Here is a 15,125-nt window from a genome sequence, read left to right on the forward strand (position 1 = left end):
GGTGTGGATTTCCATGGACTTGGCCTGTTGCCCTCTTGAACAAGGCTGTCCCCAGGGGTGGGGCTCAGGGCCCCGCTTGTCCCCACCACTGCTCAGTCTCGGGGCCTGGAGGTCAGCATCCCTGAGCCGGCCCTAGCCATTTGCAGAAGCCTGGGGGAGGCCCTGACTTGGGACAGTCTTGGCAGGACATTCTGCCTCTGTGCTGGTGATGGCCTGTCTTCTGGGGTCTCTGCTGTTCTGACCCTTGAGCCAGAGAAAAAAAAAACTGGTGGGCAGGAGGTCCTTGCTGTCAAGAAGGGAAGGGATAGCCTTCTCCAGAAGTTTCTAGAAAGGCTCTGAGCAGTCTATCAGGATAGGGGGACAGAAAGAGGGACAGTCCAGGAGTTGGAAGGACAGGCCCCAGGCCTCCTGGCTGCCTTGTGACTGCAGGACTTGGTGTTTTCCTCTCGCGCAAGGAGACTAAGAGCTCCTGTCCCTCAGGGGTGTGGCTGTAAGAGGAAAGACCCCTGGGTTCTGCCATCAACTCAGTTTACCCATCTAGAAGAGACAGTGGCCCCGGTTTCAGCTCCATTGTCTCGTGCATCTGATACCGAACTTGGCACCTAGGCCAGAGCTGGGCTCCTTGGGGTCTGGCTGGGCTGGCAGTGACCCTCAGAAGAGGCCCAAACTGCACCTTGGGGTGGCAGAAGCTCCCGGTACCTGGGCTTCTTGACAGATGCAACTTGCAACTTGGTACCCCTGAGACTCTGCCTTGGGGGTACCAAGGAGAGGTATTTGGATAGAAAGGCTCGCAGTGAAGTCTGGGTGATGCACTTTGACCTTGAAGACTGCTCTGGGCCACACTAGCCCCCAGGGGAGGAAGCACCAGCCTGGCCAGCTGCTGGAGCCCTTTGGGAGGAACCTCACTCCTGGGGGCAGGTAGGGAGCCCCCTGGTACCTGGAGCTGCCCCTTCCCGACACCCAACTGGGTGAGCTGCAGGTCTGGCTGGAGGCGGGAGAATGGACAAAGTGGGTCCTGAACCACCTGAGGCCTCTGTCACCATGGAGATGAGACTGCTGGGGTGGGGGTGGGGGGCTGATGGTACTTCTTTCACCCAGCTCCCTTGGCTCCCCCATTGGCAGTGCTCCAGCAGCTTCTGAGGTCAGGAGCCCCCCAAGGGGGGGCATCAAGAGAGAGAGGGTGTCCCAAATGCCCTGGATGCAGGCCTCTAGGTGGTGCCGAGGGAGGCCCCTTCTTTCATAGAGTCCCCACTCTGCCTTGGCAATGGCACTCACTCCCCAGTGAGCCAGAAACCGTGTCCAGCAGCCCCAGAGGCTCAGGGCCCGGGATCTCCCAGCTGCCAGGACCCGTTGAGTCACTTGAGGGATGACTATGTTGGAAGCAGACAGACCCCAGGTCCTGGAAGGTTGTGACCAGCTGGTGGAGCGAGGTCATTCGGAATGGGGGCAGAGCAGCAGCCCTGACCCACCTGGGGAGCTGGAGGGCCACCCCAGGGGAGAGAAGGCAGCATCTCCCACCAGCTCTGGATCCTGCCTTATGGAAACTTCTAGACACCTGGAGCCCCAAGAATGCAGAGCAAGGGTAAGAGCTGGGGCTCAGTAGCCAGCAGACAAACAGACAGATGGAAAGTCCAGGGAAGGCTGAGGCAAACTCATCTTTGAGCATCTTTACAAATGTGATCCCCACTCCCACTCCCCTCTGCCCTCGGGGCCTTCACTGAGGCTCGGCCATAGGCAGGCAGCTGGAGATGACCCCAGAGGCCCTTTGGGAGGAGGAAAAGGCAGGAAAGCGGCTGAGCTGACAAGACCAGGCCGGGGGGTGAGCTCCGTCTCCTGGGGGCAAGGAGCTGCCTTCTGTTTTTGGAGTTTCCTGTTAACCTTCTCAGCGTGTGCACATGTGTGTATGTGTGTGCATGTGTGTACACATCACTGATGTGCATGTGGGGAGGGGCGTGCAGCCTCTGCTGCAGGTGCCTGGATGCGGTGACTGTGGCCCCGGTGGCTCGGCAGGCTGCCTGCTTGGACTCGTGACTTGGAGCCCCCTGGAAACCAAGGCATCTATCTGCTCTCCTTCGGCTCCTCCCAGAGAAGAGAAGTTTCTCCTTCACACGCCCTCTTGCAGGGTTCCCAGGAGCCTGGAGCTGGGGGGATTTCGGCACAGGGAACCCCTGCAGGTCTTGAGCTGCTTTCTTTACTGTCCTGCTCCGGGAAAAAACACAGAGATGTCATGCCCTTGGGGTGCACAGGGACCCCGGACCTGTCCACCCGGGGACTCAGGAGCACACAATGAGGGGTGGGCAGTGACTGAGCCCTGTCAGCCACCTGGGGACTTCAGGGGTAGAGTCTGTGGCCTACGGGGACCCCCTCACCAACACCCCTCACAGCTCCCCCTTTCAAGGGGAGAGCTTCTCCCACCCATTGGCTCCTTTCCAGGTGGAGCTGGGAGTAGCTGAGGCATTTGGTGCTGCAAACGGTGGAATGCCGGGCAGAGGACAAGCCCACGCTGTGAGCCGGAGACCCCTGCTCTTAGTTCCACTCTCCCCAAGATGTGCTGTGTGACCTCGGGCATGTACTATCCCTCTCTGGGCCTTGGCTTTCCCCTCTGTTGGGTGCAGGCCAGCGCTCTGCGGTTCCGGCAGGGAGGGGAGCGGCAGGCCCACTCACTGGCTCTGCAGGTCCTGGACGGTGTCGGGCAGCGCCAAGTTCCGGGTCTCCGGCAACAGCAGTGCGGCCAGACCGCTCAGCCCTGGCACCGCCCCGCACACCAGCAAGGGCAGCGAGGAGCTGTGATCGCCCAGCAGCCGGACCAGTGGACCCAGGACGGATCCCAGGCGTGCCATCAGGTGGATCAGGCCCCCCGCGGTCATCCTGCCGGCACAGACGCGCAAGTGAGCGGCCCACGGCCTGTCCCCTGCCCCTGCACCGACCCCGTCGCGGGACTCTCAGCCTGGCACCACGCGACACGCACGGACATCCGGGTCTGCGGAGGCCACGCCCACCCGCCCCGGGTTCCCGCCTCACCTGAGCACGGTGGTGAAGAGCTCGCCAGTGTAGACGGTCAGGCTGGTGAAGGCGGAGCCCAAGCCCCCCAGCCCCAGCACGGCCAGCGCTGTGCGGAGAGCAGCCATGTCTGTGGACGGAGGCGGGGGTGGCCCAGGTCGGACGGGGGGGGGGTCTCTGCAGCCCAGCGCTCGCCCTGAGCCCCACGCCTGTCTTTCCAAACACCTGGCAATCACCTCCACCTGGGCGTCCCTAAATGACCTCACCACCCCTCCCCCCATCTGCTCCCCACCCAACCTCGCAGAGCCCGACCCGGGACTCCTCCCCTCCCTCTCCTTCACCTCGCCCCCCACAACCCATCACTAAGATCTCATTTTATCGTCACAGTTTTCCTCGAGGCTGCTCGGTCTGCCCCATCCCCGCGGCCCCCCACCTTCCCTCCCTAGGCAGCCAGGGCGGCCTCCTTCCAGGAGCCTGCGGCGGGGAGCCCTGGGGTCCCGCGGGAGCCCGTCCCACCCGCTCACCCCGGGGCACCAGCGAGATGGCCAGGACGCAGAGGCCGGCCAGCAGCAGCGCCGAGGCCAGCAGGGGCCGGCGGCCCAGGCCGCGCAGGAGCAGCAGGGTGGCCACCTTGGCTGGGATGTCCATGAGGCCGATGAGGGCCTAGAGCAGGAAGACGTTGCTGCCCAGGGCCTGCAGGTCCAAGGCCAGGCCGTAGAAAGAGAAGCCTAAAGAGAACCTGGGGGTGGGGTGGGGGTGCAGTCAGGCCGGGGACCTGCCTCCCCGCCCTTCTGCTTGGGCTGGGGTGCTCCCTGCCGTCGTGGCTTCCTTAGGTTTGGCCAACGGGAGGCGCAAGGGAGAGGCCGGAGGCCGGGGCGAGGGGTGGAATGGGGGATTTCTCCCACCCCCTCTCTGCTCGGGTGCTGGGACTGGCGGGAGCGCCGTGCCCTCCGTGTCTTCCCTCCTGGGACTTGCTGGTTTTGTCTTTGCTGGGCGGCCCTGGCGCTTTCCTTCCAAATCTCCTTATTCTGTGGCTTCCGGGGAATTTCCCCTTATTAAACTGCTTTATTAGGCCCGCCTGGCATGGGCTGGTTCCTGTTGGGAGCCTGACTGATGGAGGGGAAGGTAACTGCAGCCTCCCAGCCCCGCTGGAGCCCACAGGCGCTCAGCAGAGGCCCAGGGCCGGGCGCTGGGCGTGGACAGGGCGTGGCTGGGGCGAGGCTGGGGAGTGGCTGGGGCGTGGCTGGGGCGTGGACGGGGCGAGGCTGGGGCGTGGCTGGGGCGCGGATGTGGGCGTGGACGGGGCATGGACAGGATGTCTACCCGCACAGCATGCAGACGCCTAGCCGGAGGCGCTCGGGGCATCTGGAACATGGTGGCCAGGCTGACCCGAGTCTGCTGCCTCGTCAGTTCCTCCATGGTGGAAAGCAAGACCTGCGGGGATGGGGTGGGATGTGGTGGGATGGGGTGGCGTGGGGTGGGTGGGGAGTTGGGGGGTCAGCACTCAGGAGAGGCAGGTGTCTCCCTGGGGCCCTGTGCCAGGGGCAGGGAAAGGACCCCGAGCGTCCACGGGTGCCTCCCCCCAGCCCTGGGGTCAGGCCCGGCCCCACCTCACCTCGGGGGTCAGCGCCTCCCTGGCTGCGCGCCTCCCGTTGATGCCAGCCACCCTCTGCAGCTCCCGCAGGCCCTGCTCCTCTCAGCCCGTGGTGAGGAGCCAGCGGACGGACTCTGCCAGCCACCTGGGGGGAGCGGGCGTCACTGCTGGTGGCCCGTGCAATCCCCCTGGAGCTCCAGACCCCCTGGCCTGCCCCTCTCTGGACCTCAGCTTCCCCTTGCAAAGGGGGTCCCCTTCTCAACCAATCTCCCTCCTCAGGCCCTTACTGTCTCCTTCCTCCCTTGGTCTCCGTCTCTTGGGTAGGGGTGGGGGTCCATTCTCCCCTTCCTGTCCCCCTCGCTACCCTACAGCTCTTCCCTGCCTCACCCAGGAGCCAGGCCTGATGCCAGGATCGCCCGCTGTCTTGGCACATGGGCCCTCAGATGTCACAGCCCAATCCCCCCACCAGTTCAGCACCTGAACTGAGCTGACACTGACTTCTCCGATGCCCCCTCCCTAAAACAGCTTCACACCTGCCTGGGGTTAGATGAGAGCAGGGTCTTGGGTTCTAACACCCCAGTCCCCTCCACTTGCCCCCAGTCAGCCCTCAGTTCCTGTCACCAGCTGCAACCCTCAGGCCCACCTGTCCCCACAGCTCCTGCCTTCTCCTGTGCTGGGACAACAGCTGCCACCTCCTGGATGCCACTCTGCTCCACGCACCCCAGTCCCCCCTCAACCCCCTCCTAATCCCCCCCCCCCAGGGCAGGACCCAGCCCCCAGATGCTGACCTAGCTCCCAACACCTTCAGCTCAGCGCTACCTGCTGGGTGAGCTCCTCGGGCTCCTACGCTGTACCTGCCCCTGCCTTCTGCCTTGGCTCCCACAGTCCCCCAGCCAGGCAGTCGGGTGGGCTGCCCGCTTCACCCCCACCCAGGCCCTGCCGTCCTTTGGGCTTTGCAGAGCAGGTGGGGGGTGGGGTGGGAATTGAAGGTGCCCATTAGAGGTAGAGCTGCCAAGACTTGGAGGAGGGTGGTGAGGGAGGGGGAGGTGGCATGGTGACTCTGACTCAAGGACCTGGTGTGAGGGAGCTGGCCCCCCAAGCTGGGGAGGCCTTGGGGAGGAGCAGGTGGAAGGAGATGCTGAGAGGCCAGTCACGGAGAGGGCACGCAGGTGAGCCGAGACCGGAAGTTGGCGGGAGGCAAGGCTGAAGTGGAGAGCTGGGAGCTGCCAGCCTTTAGATGGAATTAGAGCCACGGCGCAGGGCAGGGTCCCCTGGGGAGAGAGTGGCACCCGTGCTGCATGCTGCAAGAGCGGGAACAGGAGATGATGGTGACCTGGAGGCCGTGGGGGATCCTGACGTAGGCAATTGTGGTGGAGAAGTGGGGGAATGCCAGATTGGGGTGGCTTCAAGGAGATGGGGAGAGAGGAAGTGGAGATGGCAAGGGTGAGCCATTCTCTTACAGAGAAAATGGTTTGGAAAGGAAGCAAGGAAACTGGTGGGAGCTGCAGGGGCTGTGGGGTCCCATGCTCAGAGATGCCCATGGTCCTGGCTTACTCGTCAAGCCATAAAAATGCTTTGAGATGGTGTGATCTGTGGGTTCCCCGTTAGACTGCGAGTGCCAGGTGGGCATGACACCATCTCTCTGGCTCATCACTGCCATTCATGGTGTCAGCTGGTGCCTGTCACATGGTAGGTGCTCAGAAGTTACTTGTTGAGTGAATGAAATAATGAATGAATGAATGAAAGAATGTGGGGCACTCATACAGCTCCCTTGTAGGCATGTCGGCCAAGGTTCGCCTGCTGCCCATAGGAGACCAGGGGAGCACCAGAGAACTGCATTGCTGACTTCCCTCCATCCCCCAAACCCTTTTGGCGACAGGGCCCAACCCACCATCCCAGAGGGCCACCGCTAGACGTGATTATCCCCTCACAGAGCCACTGTGTGAGATGTCGTTGTCTCCTCTGCTAAGTAATTGTGGGAGGCTCCACTTTATGAGTTTCTCTGCTCCCAGCTTTTGGGCTGGGAGAGATTTCTGGAGTCAGCCTTCCTTCTCTAGTGTGGGTGCAGGCGCCCCCAAGCCACTGGACCTCTGCTGTCCTCTCTGCAGGGGCAGCTGTGGCTGAGTGACCTCTAAGGGCCAGGCCTGTGCATGAATGAGCCAGGCTTGCTTTGCGAACAATTTCTGCAGAGCACGGGGAGGCAGCATGGTGTCAACAGTGGGGCCCAGGAGGCAATGCCTGACCAGACAGAGATGGTTAGGGAAGACTTTCCAGATGAAGTCATGTTTAAGCTGAGGCCCTAAGAAGGAGCAGAAGTTGGGAGAAGGGTGTTTAGGCAGAGGCAGCTGCATGGCAGAGCCTTAGAGTTGAGACTGAAGGTGGAACACTGAAGAGGTTGGCGAGGTTGGCCCAGACTGGGGAGGGAGCACTGGGTGAGGGGAGGCAGCCAACGCAGGGCCGTGTGATCATCCTGAGGGAAATGGGAAGCTATTGAAGGGTCGTGTGTGTGTGGGGGGTGGGGTGGGGGGTGGGAATGACATGATCAGATTTGTGACTTGAAAAGATTCCCCCAATCCTTGGGCAAGGGATGCATTATGGGGGCAAAGGTGGAGACAGGAAGGTCACATAAGAGAAGGTTGATGCACAGATTCCGGAAAACCAGGAGGAAGACCACCTTGGCCTTCCCTCTCCCTCACCTTCTCAAATTCACTCACCAAGACCAGTCAAGTCCACATTTTAATTATCTTCTCAATCTGTTATCCATCCATCCATCTACCTATCCACCCATCTACTCATCCATCTATCCATCCATCCTTCCATCCATCCCTCCCTTCATTCTTCCCTTCGTCTGCCCATCCATCTATCCAACCACCCATCCATCCACCCATCCACCACCCATCCATCCATCTATCCACCCACTTACACATCTATCCAATCTCCCATCCATCCATTCAATCACCTATCCACCTATCCATCCATTCATCCATCCACCATCCATCCATCCATCCACTCACTCATCCATCCAACCATCCACCAACCCATCCATTCATCCATCCATCCACCCAATCATCCATCCATCCACCCATCCATCCGTCTGTCCATCCATCCATCCACTCAAGCACCCATCCACCCAACCACTTATCCATCCATCCCTCCAGCCAGCCAGCCACCCAACAAGTCATATGTCCTTTCATCTACCCAATCATCCATCCATCCATCCATCCATCCATCCATCCATTTACCAATTCACCCATCCATCCAACCAACAATTCTTCCATTCATCCATCCACCAAATCATCCATCCATCCATGCATCTATCCATCCATCCACTCACCATTCACATACCCATCCACTCACCCATCCCTCCATATACCCATCCAACCACTTATTCATCCACCTATCTATCCATCCATCCATCCCTCCATCCAACACTTACTTTGTGTCAGGTGGGTTGGCAAGGACAATGCCTGATTTATTTCAGGGTTGTGCAGACATTCTCTAACCTCCTATGTATTCCTGTCCTTTGCATCCCACCCCCAGCCTGGCCCAGTGCTGCCATGCCTGGCATAGAGCAGGGGTTCAGAAAACATGCCCGAAGGCACAGACGCCAAGGCACGCAGGGACAGGAAATGGGAAGGGGCAAGAGGCGACAGAAAGAAGGGAAGAGGGAGAATGAGGGAGGGAAAGCAAGGCGCCTGGTTGCCGCAGGGCAACGGAGAGGCACCCCAGGCACTCAGGCCTTGGTTGGAGGGGAGAGAGGTGGGCTTGGGGCTTCCTACTGTGCCAGGCTCCTCTTCCCTCCTGCACGCCCAGCCCTGGGCCCCGCCCGGGCCCCACCCATGCCCCACCTCTGCCCCTGGGGAAGGAGACTTTCTCATTTCCCCTGGGGGGAGGATGGGCTGGGTCTCTTCTGAGCAGGAGATGGGGTACAGCACCCACCATGAGTACCCAAAGGTGAGGAAGAAGGGGACGGAGCTGGCCAGCTGTAGCATCGCCCAGTCACGCACACCATAGGCCATGGCGGCCACCAGGACCAGGCCAAGGCTGAAGGCCAGCGTGTTCAAGGTCATCAAAAAGGGTCGGGTCCGTACCAAGGTCCACTCCATCACTGCAAGAGACTGGAGCAGGTCGGCCCTGGAGCCCACACACAGCCTCCCTTGCCCGGTGGTAGGCTCGGAAACTTACGGAGAGTGTCCGTGTTCATCACGACGCCCGCCGTGCCAATGGCCAACAGGAAGCGGAAGAGGCTGTACAAGGAGAAGATGGCAAAGGCGGCGGCCGTGCCCCATACAGCCATTTGAAGGTAGCTCCAGGTCAGCACCAGCCTGCGACCGAACCTGTGTCACAGGTACCCGGGAGGGTGGCCAGGGTCCGTGGTCTGCCACGGAGCTGGCACAGGGCCTGGACCACCGAGAGCCTACCCTGAACCTACCTGCTGAGCTGAAGAGGATGCTAAGAGGACACCTGGGACTAAACCCATGTTCTCCCCCTTGGAGGCTTGTGACTGTAAGGGAGTGTGTCCTAGGGTGTGGGCAGGGGAGGAAGGCACTCTGAGCAGGTAGTGAGTTCCCCGTCACCAGGCAGATTCAAGCAGGAAGGTGTGGAGCAGGTTTCAGCAGCAAGTGGTGATGGGAAGCAGTGACCCTCTAGACCCTGAGATGAGAGCGTGACCCCGATGCTGAGAGTGGGGCAGCCTTGCTCAAGCCACCCAGCTAGAGGGCAGCGGGACCCGAGACTGCAGGCAGAGAGCATTCTCCCCCAGACTCAGCTGCAAGAGGTCAGTTCAGGCCCCAGCAGGGCCACGGGCCTGGGCAAGCAGAAAGGGGGCCTGCCGGGGCTGGCGGTGCTCACCTGTCTGAGATGTAGCCCGACATGGCAGAGCCCACCAGGCTCCCGGCCAGGTAGATGGACTGGGCCACTGGTCTTAGGGCCTGCAAGCTGCACACCAGGTCCCACTGGAGGAAGAGTAGAGCGGGGAGCTGAGCTCAGGGGGCAGGCAGGGCCGAGCAGGGGCCCCCGAGGGGGCTGGGTGTGTGCGACCTGGTGTGGGACAGTGAGGGCAGCCACGGGTATTGCTTTGCCTCATGAGGGGTCCTGTCCCCCCATGCCTAACCCCCATGGCTCCCTATTGCCCAGTGGGTCAGGGGCCAATTCTCCATAGCCTCATCTGACCCCCTCCCCTGCGCTGCCCACCCGGCCGGCAGCCTCCCCCCTCCCCCAGGGGTCACCCCCTCCTGCTCTCTGCAGAGCCTCTGTACGGGTTTGATTGTGTCCCCCAGAAAGACGTGCTGAAGTCCTGATTCCCCGGCACCTCAGAATGGGACCTTATTTGGAAATAGGGTCGTAGCAGATGGAATTAGTTAAATTAAGATGATGTCATCCTGGGAAGGGCGGGCCACTCATCTAGTACAACTGGTGTCCTTTTCAGAAGAGAAGAGACAGACAGACAGAGGACAGCCACGGGTGGCAGGGGCCGAGATTGGAGCCGAGGACACTGAGGGTGGCCCAAAACGTCCCGGAGCTGGATGAGGTCAGGAAGGTGCCTCCCTGCAGGTGTCACAGGGAGGCCGAAACTGCCGACACCTTGGTTTTGGGGTTTTCTGGCCTCCAGAGCCGAGACCACTGGTGGCTGCTGTCTGAAGCCACCGGGTTCCTGGTACTTTGCTACGACAGCCCGACAGCCCGGGGAAACGAAGACGAGCCCTGCTTCCCGCTCGCTGGGATGAGCAGCGCCTCCCCACTTCCCAGATTTCCCTGCTGCGCCCCTTGCCTCGGGGAAGCCCCCTGAGATGGCCCCGGACCTGTCCTGGGCTTCAGCCTCCTCTTCCCCTTAGATTGGACGCCCCACGTGCAGCAAGACCGTGTCTCCCACACATGCCCCCGGCACCCAGCACCCAGCCCAGGGCTCCGGTGACCCAGTGGCTCGACCCCCAGTCCCCACTTGATGGGCTGTTCAATTGGGCTCCCCAAGGTGGGGAGAGCTGCCTGGAGTCACAGCTGGTGAGGGTCCCAGTTCGGGCCTGGGGGTTCAGCGGGTGCCCAGGGCCAGGTGTTAAGGAGACATCACCACCTGCAACTTTCCTGGGTGCTTCCAGGAGCCTGTGAGTGTTTGCACCCTGGCCGGGTTCTCGCTGCCACTTCCGTGGAGGAGGGTGGGCCGGGAGGGGCTGGAAGCTGACCTGTGGCAGGGCGAGGCCTGGGGCCTTTCCAGGAACCGACCATTCTGAGTCCACCCAACGGTGATCCGTGACTTTGGCCTTCAGGCACTTGGGGCCGATGCCAGGGAAGGGCCTTACCTCGGTCACGGTGGTGGAGGTGAAGGTGCTGCGGTCGTAGACCCAGTCATCCATGCACAGCTCTGTGGCGGCCTCACTGCAGTTGGTGGCCGAGGCGTTGGGGCCCAGCAGCTGTCACTGCGGGTGGCGGAAGTGGAGACACCGGTGGGGCTGCTGGTCGGGGCCCAGAGGGATGGAGACCACCAGGAGGGCCTCGGGGCCCAGGGCCCCGGGGACACTGGCCTGGGCAGTGCTGTTGTCCAGGAGGGGCGCCCGGCAGCGGTGGTCGGGCACAGCGGCCGAGAAGTTCTCCAGCACGCTCTGGGTTTGCAGCCACATGATGGGGACCACCAGGGCCAGCATCTGGAGAACTTGGAACCTGCCTCGGTCGCCCACTTGGTCCAGAAGCTCAGAAAACACCATGGAGCCTGCCTGGGGACCCAGACGAGGTGCCTGGGGGCCGAGACAGAGACTGCGCCCAGGCCAAGTGGCCTGGGCCAGGGGACCGCTTCCCCTGTGGCAGTGGCTGAACCCACTTTGCCAGCTGGGCCACGGGTCCTGTCTTGGGCCAGGCTCCCCAGGCACCCCCCCAGGCCCTGGAGGAAGTGGAGACTGAAGTTGCACAGACTGGAATTAAACTGTGACTAGGTAGCACTTATGGAATTGCATATTGTAATCATTTCCTCAAAAGTTTAACCCCGCCCCGAGGGAGGTGCCAAGGTGAAGTCTCTAGCCCGGGCATGCGGAGGCCTGGGCTCTGCCACTCCTCTGGGTCCCTGGGGGTGATCGTCCTTATCAGGGGCTGGCGTGAGCCTTGGGCCACATTCCGCGGGAGGGCGTGTGGTCAGCGTGAGGACCGCTGTGCCTGAGGATGACCCGAGCCAAGCTGCCACTTGCCTGCTGGCACCCCTTCTCCCTTTTTGCTGCCATCCTCTCTTGATCCCAAATGGAGCTTTCCAACTTCACCCGTCAGCACCCCAGACTCAGTGTGTCCAAAGCCGCTCTGAGAGCCCCCTCCCCCTCCTGGAGTCTGCCCCTGTGAGAATTAGATTTAAGTTTAGCTTTCACACAGGGTGGGGGCAGCTCAGGGGAATGGCAGAGGGTCAAGAAGCCAAGCTATAATCCATGGCCAGTCCTCCTGTTTATCTGCCCACTGTCCTTGCAAGGTGTGTGTGTGGGGGGTACAGGTTCCTAAAATAGCTCCATAAGTTGTTACCAAACTAGCTCAGAGGGCTCTGCAGTTCAAGAACAAAGGAAAGCGGGGTGGAGACTTGTTTCAAATGTTTCAAGTTTGCCCAGGAGACTTTTTTTCAAATGTTTCCATTTGGGCAGCCTGCATGTTTCAAATTTGGGCGGGCTAGTTAGGCTTGTGGAATAGAATGTAACCTCTGGAGTATCAGCCACTGGAGAAACAGGAGAGGGACTTGCGGTTAGGCGTAGGGAATAAATACTGCTGGGTCTATTGTTCTGCGCGCCAACCCCCCCACATTTTGTTTAGGTGCCCATTCTTGCAAGATCGTGAATAAATTCTTTTCTTCTCCACAATTGGGTGAGCGTTTATTCCTTTTAGGAATAGTGCTTGTTTCTCACACCCCCACCTTGGGAGTCTCCACAAGGCCCCTGGCCTCCCATCACAGGTCCCCAACTGGAACCCCAGTGTCTTGTTTCAAGTCTTCTGCTCCGTGGCCTCCCAGCCCACCAGTGCCAGGCCCTGCTGATTTGGCTTCTGAAAGACTTCTCCCTTCCCCACATCTCCATCTCCACAGCTGCAGCCCTAGGTCAGGCCTTGGGGTCTCTGACCACAGTATGGGTGACTGTACCTGCTATCCCTGCTTCTGCTCCTGCCCCTTCACTCCATCTCCCACAGAGCAAAACCTTCCCATCAAATCCTGCTTAAGAGCTGGGACACTCCCTATCAACCACAGCTGGCCAGTGTCTCCCATGGCTGGGAAGGGGAGGAAGGTGTGCTGGGGGTGGGAGAGTTTGGACCAGGACAAAGAGAGCTCCCTTTTGTGGGACAGTTAATTCTCTAGGTTAAAGGGCCAGAGACCACAATTCAGCACAAAATGTGTGTGTGCGCGCGCGTGCGCACTGAGTGCACATATGTGTATGGGCACACACACGTGTACATTTGTGTGCACATGTCCATGTGTGTGTGGCATGGAGAGGGCAGGCAGTAGGGCAGAGGTGGCCACCCAGCTGTTTGTTCTCATGTGCTTTGGGGCATGAAGCTGCCTATTTTAGGAAGAAATCCCCTTCCAACCGCTTCTTACCCACTCTTCCCTCTGCCCTCCTCATAGCTCACCAAGTGCAGCCTCCTCCCCCCTGCTCTGCACATGGGGGCTCTTTGCTGCTTCCCACCACATGCCCCTTGCCGGCCTAGGTGTCCCTTCCCTCGCTGGTGCTGCACTCCCCGCTGAAGGCCTTCTCCAGGCTCTCCCTCGGGCCACATCCTGCCTGAACTACCAGGGCCTCCTCCTCCAGGGCCGTCTCCCTGTTGGTTCCTGTCTACACCCGAGGCTCAGAGCTGTTATTGCATCCCCGTCTTTAAAGCGTCCTACGCCTTCCGTTATTGTCCAGTTAGTCTAATTTCCAGCCTGTTCCTGGAGGACTGGAACCTTCTTTAGAGCATCCCCAGAACACAACACTGATTTGAAAAACAAAAAAATCACTATGAAGACTTGCTGAAGTGCATGGTTGGTTTTACAAATAGTTCAATTTTTTTTCTGATTATAAAACTAATTTACATATGTTCCAAAATTCAGAAAATATTGAAGGGTATGAAGAAAATAAAGATCATTTGTAAACTCGCCAGCCAGTAATCACCACTGTTAACATTTTGGTGTACATACTTCCAGACTCTTCTCTATTAATGGTTGTTCAGCATCATCAACCAAGGCTGCAAAATAAGTGTACGTTTCCTCTGGCTTTTGATTAGTGATTTTAACCTACTCACATTTATTGTTATTACTGACATATTTGGGCTTAATATGTGTTTTCTTCTTTACCCTATTTTCCATTTAAATTTTGCTTTTCCTGATTCCTGTATTTTATCGAACCCATTCAGTTTTCTTTGTTCTGTTTTCATCTCTTTTTATATCTTTTATCCTTAGGTTTGAACACACAAACTAAGAGCTATTTTATTCCATCTCCTCTCTTCAAACCTTCCACTCTCCATCCCCTCCCTCAATAGATGACCTTGCTTTTTATTTCACTAAGAAAATCAAAGCCCCCAGAAGCCAACAGTCCAATTTGCTCACCAGCCTGCCTGCCTGGCTGCCCCCACCCTCTGTTTTCTCTCCTGCTCGGGTTCCCGTCCATTGGCCCTGGAGCCCCCCGCCTTTGTCTGCTCAAGCCTCCTCTCTCTTTGGCATCATCTGTGTTTTCCTCTCTACTGAATAATTTCATCAATATACAAATCTGTCACTTTTCTTCAATCTTCCAAAAAGCCACCTCCCTTTAACCCCTTTCCCCTCTTCAGTACTGCACCCCTTTTCTGTTTCTTTACAGCAAAACCCAAGGAAAGCATTTCCTACACTCCTCTTCTATTCCTCTCTTCCCATTCTTTCTCTGATTCATTCCGTTCAAGTCTTTGCCTCTGTTCACTACGCTGTCACCACTGACCTCCATGCCGCTGATTCAGTGGTCATTTCCAGTCCTCCCCTCACTTGGGCCATGGACGGCCCCTGACCCTTCTCCCTCCTGGAGACGCCTTCTCCCCTGGGCCCCCAGGACCCCAGCCCCACAAGTTCCCCTCCAACCTCGTCCGGTCGGTTCCCACATCCAGCCTGGACCTCTCCTCGGAACGCTGGACTTCTAATCCAACTGCCTAATCCGAGCTGCCTCATGGTCATCTCACACTTACCACGGCCGAGACCAAGCTCCCCAAAGGCTTCTCCTGCAGCCTTCCCCACCTCAGCCTTTGGTGACTCCATCTTCCCAGTTGCTCAGACCAACACCCAGGAACTGTCCCCGGCTCCTCTCTTCCTTCCACACCCCAAATTCCATTTGGCAGGAAGTCCTGTTGGCTGCGCCATTAAAACGTGCCCAGGCTAGGCCCACTTCTCACCTTCTCCATGGCTGCCACCTGGATCCTGGCATGTCCTCTTCCTGGTCCTCCCTGCCTCCATATTTGTGTTTTTTTTCAGTTTGTTTTCCACCCATGGGTAGAGGGATCTGTCTTCCATCAGTCAGATCATGTCACTGCTGTGCCCAGCACTCAGCAGCGTCTTATCTCACTCCAAGGAAAAGTCCGA

General features: G+C 59.2%; 1 protein-coding gene across 1 annotated transcript; it reads right to left on the reverse strand.

Annotated features, from left to right (window-relative positions):
* Positions 1–723: 723 nt before the first annotated feature.
* Positions 724–11,495, reverse strand: SLC22A12 (solute carrier family 22 member 12). Its single transcript, XM_037838132.1, is given in 11 exon segments — positions 724–2,199; positions 2,665–2,868; positions 3,022–3,130; positions 3,525–3,739; positions 4,324–4,356; positions 4,358–4,434; positions 4,616–4,739; positions 8,534–8,702; positions 8,780–8,931; positions 9,446–9,549; positions 10,891–11,495. Coding segments are annotated over 11 exon segments (2,136 nt in total). The 5' UTR covers positions 11,293–11,495; the 3' UTR covers positions 724–1,652.
* Positions 11,496–15,125: the final 3,630 nt, after the last annotated feature.

This window comes from Choloepus didactylus, chromosome 6 (assembly GCF_015220235.1).
Source record: "Choloepus didactylus isolate mChoDid1 chromosome 6, mChoDid1.pri, whole genome shotgun sequence".
In the NCBI taxonomy this organism is placed as follows: Eukaryota; Metazoa; Chordata; class Mammalia; order Pilosa; family Megalonychidae; genus Choloepus; species Choloepus didactylus.